The 12,115-nt window shown below is 42.8% G+C and overlaps 1 protein-coding gene across 2 annotated transcripts in view; it reads left to right on the forward strand.

The window, feature by feature from the left end:
* The window catches only part of CCDC83 (coiled-coil domain containing 83), a 72,214-nt gene that overhangs the window by 23,334 nt on the left and 36,765 nt on the right, over positions 1–12,115 (forward strand). For both annotated transcript variants that reach the window (XM_025357402.1, XM_025357403.1), the window contains exons 4-5: positions 4,590–4,752; positions 8,563–8,730. In XM_025357402.1, the coding sequence (XP_025213187.1) occupies positions 4,590–4,752; positions 8,563–8,730 (331 nt within the window). The remainder of the gene's footprint in view (positions 1–4,589; positions 4,753–8,562; positions 8,731–12,115) is intronic.

Here is a 12,115-nt window from a genome sequence, read left to right on the forward strand (position 1 = left end):
TGGTGACAAAATCTCTCAGCATTTGCTTGTCTGTAAAGGATTTTATTTCTCCTTCACTTGTGAAGCCTAGTTTGGCTGGATATGAAATTCTGGGTTGGAAATTCTTTTCTTTAAGAATGTTGAATATTGGCCCCCACTCTCTCTGGCTTATAGAGTTTCTGCCGAGAGATCCACTATTATCTGATGGGCTTCCCTTTGTGGGTAATCCGACCTTTCTCTCTGGCTGCCCTTTACATTTTTTCCTTCATTTCAACTTTGGTGAATCTGACAATTATGTGTCTTGTATTGCTCTTCTCAAGGAGTATCTTTGTGGCGCTCTCTGTATTTCCTGAATTTGAATGTTGGCCTGCCTTGCTAGGTTGGGGAAGTTCTCCTGGATAATATCCTAAAGAGTGTTTTCCAACTCGGTTCCATTCTCCCCGTCACTTTCAGGTACACCAATCAGATGTAGATTTGGTCTTTTCACATAGTCCCATATTTCTTGGAGGCTTTGTTTGTTTCTTTTTACTCTTTTTTCTCTAAACTTCTCTTCTTGCTTCAATTCATTCATTTGATCTTCAATCACCAATACCCTTTCTTCCAGTTGATTGAATTGGCTACTAAAGCTTGTGCATGCATCACGTAGTTCTCATGCCATGGTTTTCAGCTCCATCAGGTCATTTAAGGTCTTTTTTACACTCTTTGTTCTAGTTAGCTATTTGTTTATTCTTTTTTCAAGGTTTCTGGCTTTTTTGCGATGGGTTCGAACTTCCTCCTTTAGCTCAGAGAATTTTGATCGTCTGAAGTCTTCTTCTCTCAACTCATCAAAGTCATTTTCCTTGCAGCTTTGTTCCGTTGCTGGCGAGGAACTGTGTTCCTTTGGAGGGGGAGAGGTGCTCTGATTTTTAGAATTCCAGCTTTTCTGCTTTGTTTTTTCCCTATCTTTGTGGTTTCATCTACCTTTGGTCTTTGATGATGGTGACGTACAGATGGGGTTTTGGTTAGGATGTCCTTTCTGTTTGTTAATTTTCCTTCTAACAGTCAGGACCCTCAGCTGCAGGTCTGTTGGAGTTTGCTGGATGTCCGCTCCAGACCCTGTTTGCCTGGGTATCAGCAGCAGGGGATGCAGAACAGCGAATACTGCTGAACAGCAACTGTTGCTGCCTGATCGTTCCTCTGGAAGCTTTGTCTCAGGGGGGTACCCACCCGTGTGGGGTGTCAGTCTGCCCCTACTGGGGGGTACCTCCCAGTTAGGCGACTTGGGTTTCAGGGACCCACTTGAGGAGGCAGTCTGTCTGTTCTCAGATCTCAAACTCCAAGCTGGGAGAACCACTACCCTCTTCAAAGCTGTCAGACAGGGACATTTAAGTCTGCAGAGATTTCTGCTGCCTTTTGTTTGGCTATTCCCTGCCCCCAGAGGTGGAGTCTACAGAGGCAGGCAGGCCTCCTTGAGCTGTAGTGGGCTCCACCCAGTTCGAGCTTCCTGGCTGCTTTGTTTACCTACTCAAGCCTCAGCAATCACGAGCGCCCCTCCCCCAGCCTGGCTGCCACCTTGCAGTTCAATCTCAGACTGCTGTGCTAGTAGGGAGTGAGGTTCCGTGGGCATGGGACCCTCCCAGCCAGGTGCGGCATATAATCTCCTGGTGTGCCGTTTGCTAAGACCGTTGGAAAAGTGCAGTATTATTAGGGCAGGAGTGACCCGATTTTCCAGGTGCCATCTTTCACAGCTTCCCTTGGCTAGGAAAGGGAATCCCCTGACCCCTTGCACTTCCCGAGTGAGGCAATGCCTTGCCCTGCTTCAGCTCATGCTCGGTAGGCTGCATTCACTGTCCTGCACCCACTATCTGACAAGCCCCAGTGAGATGAACCCAGTACCTCAGTTGGAAATGCAGAAATCGCCCCTCTTCTGCGTCACTCACGCTGGGAGCTGTAGACTGGATCTGTTCCTATTTGGCCACCATGCCCGGCTAATTTTATAATTTTAGTAGACATGTGGTTTCACCATGCTGGCCAGGCTGATCTTAAGCTGACCTCAAGTGATCCGCCTGCCTCAGCCTCCCAAAGTGTTGGAATTACAGGCATGAGCCACCACGCCCCATCTTGTGTAGGTCTGTTTCTGAGTTCTCTGTTCTCTTCAGTTGATCTCTATGCCTATCCCTCTGTCTATACCATATAGTCTTGATTACTATAGCTATATAATACATCTTGAAATAAGGTAAATTATTTCCTCTTACTTTATTCTTGTTTTTCAAAATCATCTTAGCTATACTGGTTCCTTTGTCTTCCCATATAAATTTTAGAATTATCTTGTATATATTTGCCCCCCCCACCCAAAGAAAACTTACTAAGTTTTACATAGGGATTATATTAAAGCTGTATATCAAAATTGGGATATCTTTACTATGCTGTCTTCCAATCCATGAACATGATATGTTTCTCCATTTATTTAGACCTTGTTTTATTTTTATTTAATTTATTTATTTATTGAGACAGGATCTCCTTCAGGCACCCAGGCTTAAGTGCAGTGGCACAATTACGGCTCACTGCATCCTCAACCTTCTGGGCTCCCACCTCAACCTTCCAAGTAGCTGGGACTACAGGCATGGACCACCACACCTGGCTAATTTTTAAATTTTTTGTAGAGACAGGGTTTCACCATATTGCCCAGGCTGGTCTTGAACTCCTAAGCTCAAGCAACGCACCTGCCTTGGCCTCCCAAAGTGCAGGGATTACAGGCAGGAGCCACTGTGCCGGGCCCAGATCTTGATTTTTTTTTAAATCAGCATTTTCTAGTTTTCACTATGCAAGTCCTATACATGTTTTGTTAGATATTTTCACTGGGTCTAGCATTCTAGATTGACAGTTCTTTACTTTCATCACATAAAAAATAATGTGCCACTTCCTATTATCTTTCTCCTAGCTAGCATGGTTTCTGATGAAACATGTGCTGACATAGTTTGAGTACCCCTTAACTGAAATGCTTGGGACCAGAAGTGTTTCCAGTTTCAGATTCTTTTAGATTTTGGAATATTTGCATATACAGAATGATATATCTTGGGGGTGGGACTCAAGTCTAAACATGAAATTCATTTATGTTGCATATACACCTTATACACATAGCCTGAAGTTAACTTTATTTTTCCCTTGGGGATGTTGAATAAACTGTGTTTGACGTGCCTGCATTTTGACTGCAACCTGTCACATGACAACAGGTGTGTTACTTTCCATCTGTGGCATCATGTTAGTACTCAAGAAGTTTCAGAATTTAGGCTGGACATAGTGGCTCATGCCTGTAATTCCAGCACTTTGGGAGGCCAAGGCGGATGGATCACCTGGGGTCAGGAGTTCGAGACCAGCCTGGCCAACATGGTGAAATCCCGTCTCTACCAAAAATACAAAAAAAAAAAAAAAAAATTAGCCGGGTGTGGTGGTGGGCGCCTATAATCCCAGCTACTTGGAAGGCTGAGGCAGGAGAATCGCTTGAACTGGGGAGGCAGAGGTTGCAGTGAGCCAAGATCACACCACTGCACTCCAGCCTGGGTGACAGAGCAAGACTCCATCTCAAAAAAAAAAAAAAAGTTTCGGATTTTAGAGCATTTCAGATTTTGAATTTTCTTATTTTTATTTTTTGAAACCGGGTCTTTCTCTTACCCAACCTGGAGTGCAGTGGTGCAATCATAGCTCACTGTAACCTCAAACTCCTGGGCTAAAGCGATGCCTCCCTCAGCCTGTGGCTGAGACTACAGGCACCACCATGCCTGACTAAATTTTAAATTTTTCGTAGAGATAGAGTCTCACTATGTTGTCCAGGCTTGTCTTGAACTTCTGGCCTCAAGTAATCCCTTCACCTCTGCCTCCCAAAGCACTGGAATTACAGGCATGAACCACTACACGCTGCCCAGATTTTGAATATTCTAATTAGGTATGCCCTGTACGCTAATTTTTTTTCCCCTGTAGGTAAGGTGTGGCTTTTCTCTGACTGCTTTTCAGACTTTTCCCTTGTATTTAGTTTTCAGAAGTTTGATTATGATGTGTCTTAACATGAATTTCTTTTTGCTTATCTTGTTTGGGGTATGCTCAGCTTCTTGAATTCATAGGCTTATGTCTCTTGGAAATTTGGGAAGTTTCCAGCCATTATTTATTTGAGTACTTTTTCAGTCCCACCCTCTTTCTCTCCCTCTAATACTCCAATAACATGAATCTTTTGTTATAGGCCAGGCTTGCTGGCTCATACCTGTAATCCCAGCACTTTGAGAGGCCAAGGGAGTTTCAGAGCAGCATAGCAACATAGCAAGAACTCATCTCTAAAAAAAAAAAAAGGATTAAAAATAATAATTCTAAAATGTCAGCCACCTTAGTAGGACATTTTTGTATAATGTCATAAGACTCTAGATCTTACTTGTAATCTTCTGTTTTACCTAGCTTTTATTGGCATTGCTCTGCCAGCGGAAGTAGGGATACCACCTCATCATGCCTGGTGGAAGTAGAAGTCCAGGCTTCCCAGTTGGCTTCCCGTGACACCCAAAGGTGGGGAGCTTCTTGACTCTATTTTGAGGAAAAACAGTGTACATAGTTGATCAAACGTGAATTACTGTTGATTTTCATGATAGAATAGCCGCTTAAAAGAAGAACAGATTTGGCACATACGGCATCTACTAAAGGAACTGAGTGAAGAGAAGGCAGAGGGATTGCCAGTTGTAACAAGAGAGGATGTTGAAGAAGCAATGAAGGAAAAATGGAAGTTTGAAAGAGACCAGGAAAAAAACTTGAGAGGTGATTTAGGAACATAGAAAACTATCATAGAGTTGTGCCAAGCTATTTCTTGAATATATTAATGCTTTATTCTTCCAATATGTTCAAAGTGCTGTGAGTGTATTTTTTTTTTTTTTGAGACGGAGTTTTGCTCTGTAGCCCGGGCTGGAGTGCAGTGGCCGGATCTCAGCTCACTGCAAGCTCCGCCTCCCGGGTTCTCGCCATTCTCCTGCCTCAGCCTCCGGAGTAGCTGGGATTACAGGCGCCCGCCACCTCGCCCGGCTAGTTTTTTGTATTTTTTTAGTAGAGACGGGGTTTCACTGTGTTAGCCAGGATGGTCTCGATCTCCTGACCTCGTGATCCACCCGTCTCGGCCTCCCAAAGTGCTGGGATTACAGGCTTGAGCCACCGCGCCCGGCCTGTGAGTGTATTTTAAATGGCATCATTACCACCACAACCACAAACACATGTAGGTGAATGGGCAGGAGAGGGAAATAATAAAGTGAGTAGAGGTAATGAAGCCAAACAAGGAGGTGGAAGAAGGGTAGTGATCAAAAACAGATGAAATTTATCTGACTGTTTTTTGAGATAGGGTATAGTTCAGTCACCCAGGGCTGGAGTGCAGTGGTGCAATCTCAGCTTACTGCAATCTTAACCTCCCAGGCTCATGCAGTCCTCCCACCTCAGCCTCCCAAGTAGCTGGGACTCCAGGTGCACACCACCATGCGTGGGAATTTTGTTCCTTTTTCGTAGAGATGAGGTCTTGCTATGTTGCCCAGGCTGGTCTTGAACTCCTGGGCTCAAGGGATAGTCCCACCTCAGTCTCCCAAAGTTCTGGGATTACAGGCATGAGCCACCACGCCCGGCCTCATCTGACTCTTACAACAGGACAGTATCCTGTTAAACACCGTTACTCATAGTAGGGTTTTGTTCCTTTTCTTTTTCTTTTTTAATTCTGTTGTTTGGTGGTTTCACTGGCTTCAGCTTCAGTTTAGATTTGGGAATGATAAGGCGAATATAACCATGAAAAGTGTTTCCCCCAATATCTCTAAGGGAGCCAAGCACCCCATTAGGGGGAAATAGGGATTAGAGTTGGGAAAGGGGAAGTTTGGAGAACATGGGTAGTAATGACACTAGGTGCAGGCAATGAAAGACCCAGGGCATACTCTTGTTGTAGGCTTAGGAAATACTATGGTACTGAGGGTAAATCATGCAGTTCTGACATACTCATTTTGAAATTCCTATTCCTTCATTCTAAACTTGCTGCTAAGATTTCTAGGACCACTTTTTCCAAAACCTCCATAAATAACATCCCTGCTAGGAAGCTGGAAAACACGAGAAAGAGACCTAAGTGCTATCATTTGTTAGCCCTTAGGAAATCCACGTATTTCTGGATTTCTGCAAGTGCCTACTTAGCTGAGCACTTTGCACAAAGCAGACCCTCCACTCAATAGATATTTGTTGTTTTGAGTGAAATCATTTCCAAGACCAAACATCAATAGGCAAGTTTCATTTTTAGGGGAGTCCAAAACTGTTCCCATAGACCTCCTCCTACCCAAGTCTCTTCACTGGCAATAGGGATGTCATGACATAGTAGATAGTATATTTTGCACGACTTCTTTCCAAGAGAGTTCTGCTTATGTTTGGAAGGAATACTTTAATAAGTCCCTTGAGATGGGAGTGAGACCCCAAAGGATGCTCAGGTATACTCGCTAAACTGCCTTCTAAAGGAATGGGCCCAGTTAGTTGAGATGTGCCTGTTTATGGTTTGGGCTGAGCATGGGGATGTGTCATACAAGACTGGGCCACACTGCATGGCTAAGCACAGTAGAGGAGGACTGGACATGTATGGGAAGAAAGGAAGCTCACAGACATGCAGGAAGAAAGGGAAAGTAAAAGAACAGAAGTGTCTGGAAAACATTTCCAAGGTAGTCACTTTATGTCCCAGGTAGTCCCTTGCAACTCATTTTGGTGTGGAGCAGCAGCAGGTGCTTCACCTGTCAGCTTGTTAGAATGCCAATTCCCAGGCCCCACCCAGCCCTACTGAATCAGAATCTGCATTCTGACAAGATCCTGGGGGATTCCTATGCACAGTAAGGTTTGAAAACTACTGCTGCAACCCTTTTCATCCAACTTTTAGTAAGGACTCTTTCAGTTGCAAGGATAAAAAATCTAACTCAAACTAGCCTAAGCATAAAGGGGATGTTAGTCTTTTCACATCACTTAACACAGAAAGACAGAGTGCTTCTCACCTAGATGCAAGGCCTCATATGCTGTCAGATCTCAGCTTAAACAAACAAAAATCTCTGGGGCGTGTGTGTTACTAGAAGGGAAGGGAAAAGGTTCTAAGAAAGTAGAAAAACAGCCACTACATCCATCTCCCTTTTACAATCTTCAGTGACATCTACCAACCCTCCCCTCAAAGGCCAAATGGGGCACAGGCTGAGACAGTAGCAGTCTGCTCGAATGAGAGCAACTGCCCATCTAGGTTATAGTAGTATTAATAATTGTTTAATGAAAATAACAAGCACCATTTGTTAAGAGATTTTAAATATAGTATCTTGTGGCCAGGCCCGGTGGCTCACGCCTGTAATCCCAGCACTTTGGGAGGTCAAGGCGGGCAGATTGCCTGAGGTCAGGAGTTCGAGACCAGCCTGGCCAACATAGTGAAACCCTGTCTCTACTAAAAATACAAAAATTAGCTGGGCGTGTTGGTGGGTGCCTGTGATCTTAGCTACTTGGGAGGCTGGGCAGGAGAATCACTTGAACCTGGGAGGCGGAGGTTGCAGTGAGCTGAGATCATGCCACTGCACTCCAGTCTGGGCAACAGAGTGAAACTACATCCCCAAAAACAAAAAAATTAGTATCTCATGTACATCTTTGGAAAAAGATGAGTCCTGAGTCCTTCTGGACCTCTGAACTGAAGAATATCACCCTGGCCTGATTGAAACGCTTCAGTCATTCAACAGACATTTATTGAGCACCAACTAATTGCCAGGCTCTGTGCTAAGTGCTGGATTTACAGAGATGAATATAATGTAGTCTTGCCTTCAAAGAACTCTCAAACAAGGTGATATATGGTGATGAGACAAACAGCCATTAAGTTCGTTGTACTTGACTCTTTTGTAATGCTTCTTTTTCAAAAATATTCAGCAACATGATATTTGGCCTAAAGATTGAATAGAATATCATGTTTAGCAAACAAAGTTTATATCCTTGAAATAGTTCAATATTTGTATATTTAACTTGGGAACTTACCTATCACTCTGGTTTTACCAAAGAGGGGTGGGAGAAGACATGTTAGTATGACCATCAGAGGCTATTATTTCATACAAGAGAAATCCAAACAAATGAAGTTTAGATGACTGCATCAAACAATTTACTTACAAAAATGGTTGCCAAGGACCTGGGAAGGACACAAGTTGAAATCACTTTTGCTCAGAGGGTATAATGGCCAGAAAAATGATATTTTACTAATAAAGAATACACATCATATGATACACTATACAAAATAGGACCTTTATTAAGCTATCACAGGAATGATGTAAACTTGCAGCTTCCTATGCATATGGGTTGTCTATTATGTATTTCAATCAACCATCAAACCACACATCTACTTTATAATCAGAAGTTTAATTTTACTTAGATTTTGAATCAGGAGAGATAGATAACAATAGTTTGAATAGTTTAGAATTCTGTAAATTTTAGACATCAAATAGTACTTATGAGTTAACAGTATTTTAATATCAGATCTTAACTTCTTAAAACCAGATTGCAACATATAATGGTTACAAGGAAAATAGAAATGACACAGTGTCTTTTTTTCAACAGATATGCGCATGCAAATAAGTAATGCTGAGAAACTATTTCTTGAGAAACTCAGTGAAAAGGAATATTGGGAGGAGTACAAGAATGTAGGGAGTGAACGACATGCTAAACTCATTACCTCCTTACAAAATGACATCAACACAGTTAAAGAGAATGCAGAGAAAATGTCAGGTCAGTTGCAACAAAACTAGTTCTAGTTCAATAAAAAACATCTTTAGTAGGGCATACATTGGTGGAAGAAAAAAGTGTGTACTCCCTGAATCATTCATTACTCTGCTGTCAGCACAAGCAGCTGTGAGCCTAAGGGTAAAGGTGGAGGGAGGAAGCAGAGGAATGATCCCAGGACCACCTGTGAAACTGAGAAGGGGAAATGAAGAAATGGGCGGGCGGGGCGTGGTGTGGAGAAGCCCTGTGACCAACTGACTTTAAGAAAGAAGTTTCTGGCTGGATGCGGTGGCTCATGCCTGTAATCTCAACACTTTGGGAGCCTGAGGCTGGAGGATCGCTTGAGCCCAGAAGTTTGAGACCAGCCTGGGCAACATAATGAGACCATATCTCTACAAAAAAATTAAAAAATCAGTTGGGCATGGTGGCTCATGCCTGTAGCCCCAGTTACTTGAGAGGCTGAGATGGGAGGATCAGTTGAGCCCCAGAGTCAAGGCTGCAGGGAGCCATGATTGTGCCACTGCACTCCAGCCTGGGTGACAGAGCAGACCTTGTCTCAAAAAAAGAAGAAAGAAGCTTCATTCAATGGATGGGGTCTGTATGTTTCCACACTGGGGGCAGGAGCAATTCCACTAAGATAGAATTGTCCTGAGGCCAGGTTATATTAGAAAGAGAATTCACGTGGGGCAAGCTAATTCAGCTTAGCCACGCTGGATAGCCAGAATCATCATGGAGAAATGTCAAAGTCAGTTAAGTTGTAACCAGGGAAAAACTGGGGAACAAACATGAGATGAGAAGTGGAAAGGCTATAGAGTAGGATGCCATCAGGAGCAATGAAGCTTACCAGGACTGGATATGGACACGATGAGGGCCAGCTGTCTGCTACTGAGGCAAGCATAGTGGCTTCAAAGAACACCAGAGACCCAGACACAGAAGAGTCATAGGACAGAATTAATGGGGGAAATCTGACCCAAAAGAGTTGCTCTGGGTGGATGACAGTCCAGGACCCAGCTGGAAATAGTGCCCTGCATTGTGGAGGGGTTCCTGTGGGTGGTTCCCATGTTCCCCTGTCAGGGCTTTCTGCTTGTGGACCAATTTGTATGTAAGTTTCTCAGCTTAGGGCCTCTGCACCACAGTGGTCATGTAAACTTGGCCCCATATCAGTCTGGGCTTGGAGTTCCAATTTGTCAAAAGGTTCTTCCTCTGAAAAGAGAATGAGAGTGCCAGCCTGCTACTCCCTCTGTCCCCACTCAAATCCTCTCCCACTATTGCCAGTTTCTTATGTAGCAGTCAGAAATATTCTATGCATATATATATATATATATATATCTCTCTCTCTCAGAAATAGCATGCTATATATATGATGGCTCACTTGCTTTTCACATAACAATAAGAACATCCTTCTAAATCAGTATATCTTAATACGGCCTCATTCTTCCAGTGGTTGCATTGTTTTATCGTACCCTTTTTTTTTTTTTCCGAGACAGGGTCTCACTCTGTCACTCAAGCTGAAGTGCAGTTGCATGAACACAGCTCACTGCAGCCTCAACTTCCCAGGCTCAAACCATCCTCCCAACTCAGCCTCCTGAGTAGCTGGGAGAGCAGGCATGTGCCACCATACCTAGCTAATTTTATTTATTTTTTGTAGAGGTCTCACTGTGTTTCCTAGGCTGGTAACCATAATTTTTTTGACCAGTTTCTTACACATAAGCATTAAGGTTGTTTCTAGTCTTTTACTATTACAAATAATGCTGCAATGACTATCCTTACACATATCTCGTTGTCCTGTGACAAATATTCTTGTATTTATGTCATTTCACTTATGTGTATCTCTGAAAGAAATGGTTGTGTGAAACAGACTGTTTATTTTACTGTGATAAATGTGGCCCTCCATAAAGGTTGTACCAAGTGGTACTTCTACATGTACGCATGAGGATACCTATTTTCCCACATCTTCAACAACAGGGGGTGGTATCCAAATTTTTGTTCTTTGTCAGTCTTATGGATAGAAAATGTTATTTCATTGTGGTTTTAATTTCCATTTCTTTTATTAAAAGTGACACTGAATGTGTCTTTTCATAACTTCAAGAGCCATATGAATTTCCTTTTCCATGAACCATTTGTTCACATCCGTCACCCATTTTTCTATTGTGTTTTGGCACTCTTTACATTTTAAAGAAATTAGCTGTTTAACTGTGATATAAATTGCAAATATTTTTCCCATCTGTCATTAGTTTTTTTGTTTGTGGGTTTTTTAATGAAGAAATGTTGTGCTTTTAAAGTGCCCAACTTATCAGTCTTTGATTTTATGTTTATGAGATTACGAATGAATTCTCCAATATTTTATTCTACAATTTTTATGGTTTTGTTTTCACATTTAAGTCATTGTTTTTGTGTGAGAGTGCAATCTAACTTTATTTTTTTACCAAATGGTTTTCCAGGTGTTCCAACATCATATATCATCAATTTTTATCCTACTGATTTGAAGTGCTAACTTTATTACACTTTAATTCCTCATGTATATCTGAATCTTTTTCTCTACTCTCTATTCTGATTCACTGATCTGCCTATGCATTTGTTAAACAGTAGAATATTTTTTAAAAGTTATTGTTCTGGTAGTTTCCAAATTTTTAAATATTTTAGCCAGTATTTATTTTACATTTTTAAAGTAGGAAAAGTGATCTTCTCATATAAACTTAACCCATTATCTTGATCAGAAGTTTGGATGATTGGGCCAGGCATGGTGTCTCACGCCTGTAATCACAGCATTTTGGGGAGTCTACGGTGGGTGGGTCACCTGAGCTCAGGGGTTCGAGACAAGCCTGGGCAACAGGGCGAAACTCCATCTCTACCAAAAATAGAAAAGTTAGCTGGGTGTGGTGCCACACACCTGCAGTTCCAGTTACTTGGGAGGCTTAGGTGGGAGGATCACCTGAGCCTAGTAGGCAGAGGTTGCAGTGAGCCAAGATTGCACCACTGCACTCCAGTCTGGGAGACAAAGACCTTGTCTTAAATTAATGAATTAATTATTAACTAGGATGATTTTGGCCGGGCGCGGTGGCTCAAGCCTGTAATCCCAGCACTTTGGGAGGCCGAGACGGGCGGATCACAAGGTCAGGAGATCGAGACCATCCTGGCTAACCCGGTGAAACCCCGTCTCTACTAAAAAATACAAAAAACTAGCCGGGCGAGGTGGCGGGCGCCTGTAGTCCCAGCTACTCTGGAGGCTGAGGCAGGAGAATGGCGTGAACCCGGGAGGCGGAGCTTGCAGTGAGCCGAGATCCCGCCACTGCACTCCAGCCTGGGCGACAGAGCGAGACTCCGTCTCAAAAAAAAAAAAAAAAAAAAAAAAACTAGGATGATTTCTTTGACTTTAAATTTTCATGTAGTT

Source organism: Theropithecus gelada, chromosome 14 (assembly GCF_003255815.1).
Source record: "Theropithecus gelada isolate Dixy chromosome 14, Tgel_1.0, whole genome shotgun sequence".
NCBI classification, from domain to species: Eukaryota; Metazoa; Chordata; class Mammalia; order Primates; family Cercopithecidae; genus Theropithecus; species Theropithecus gelada.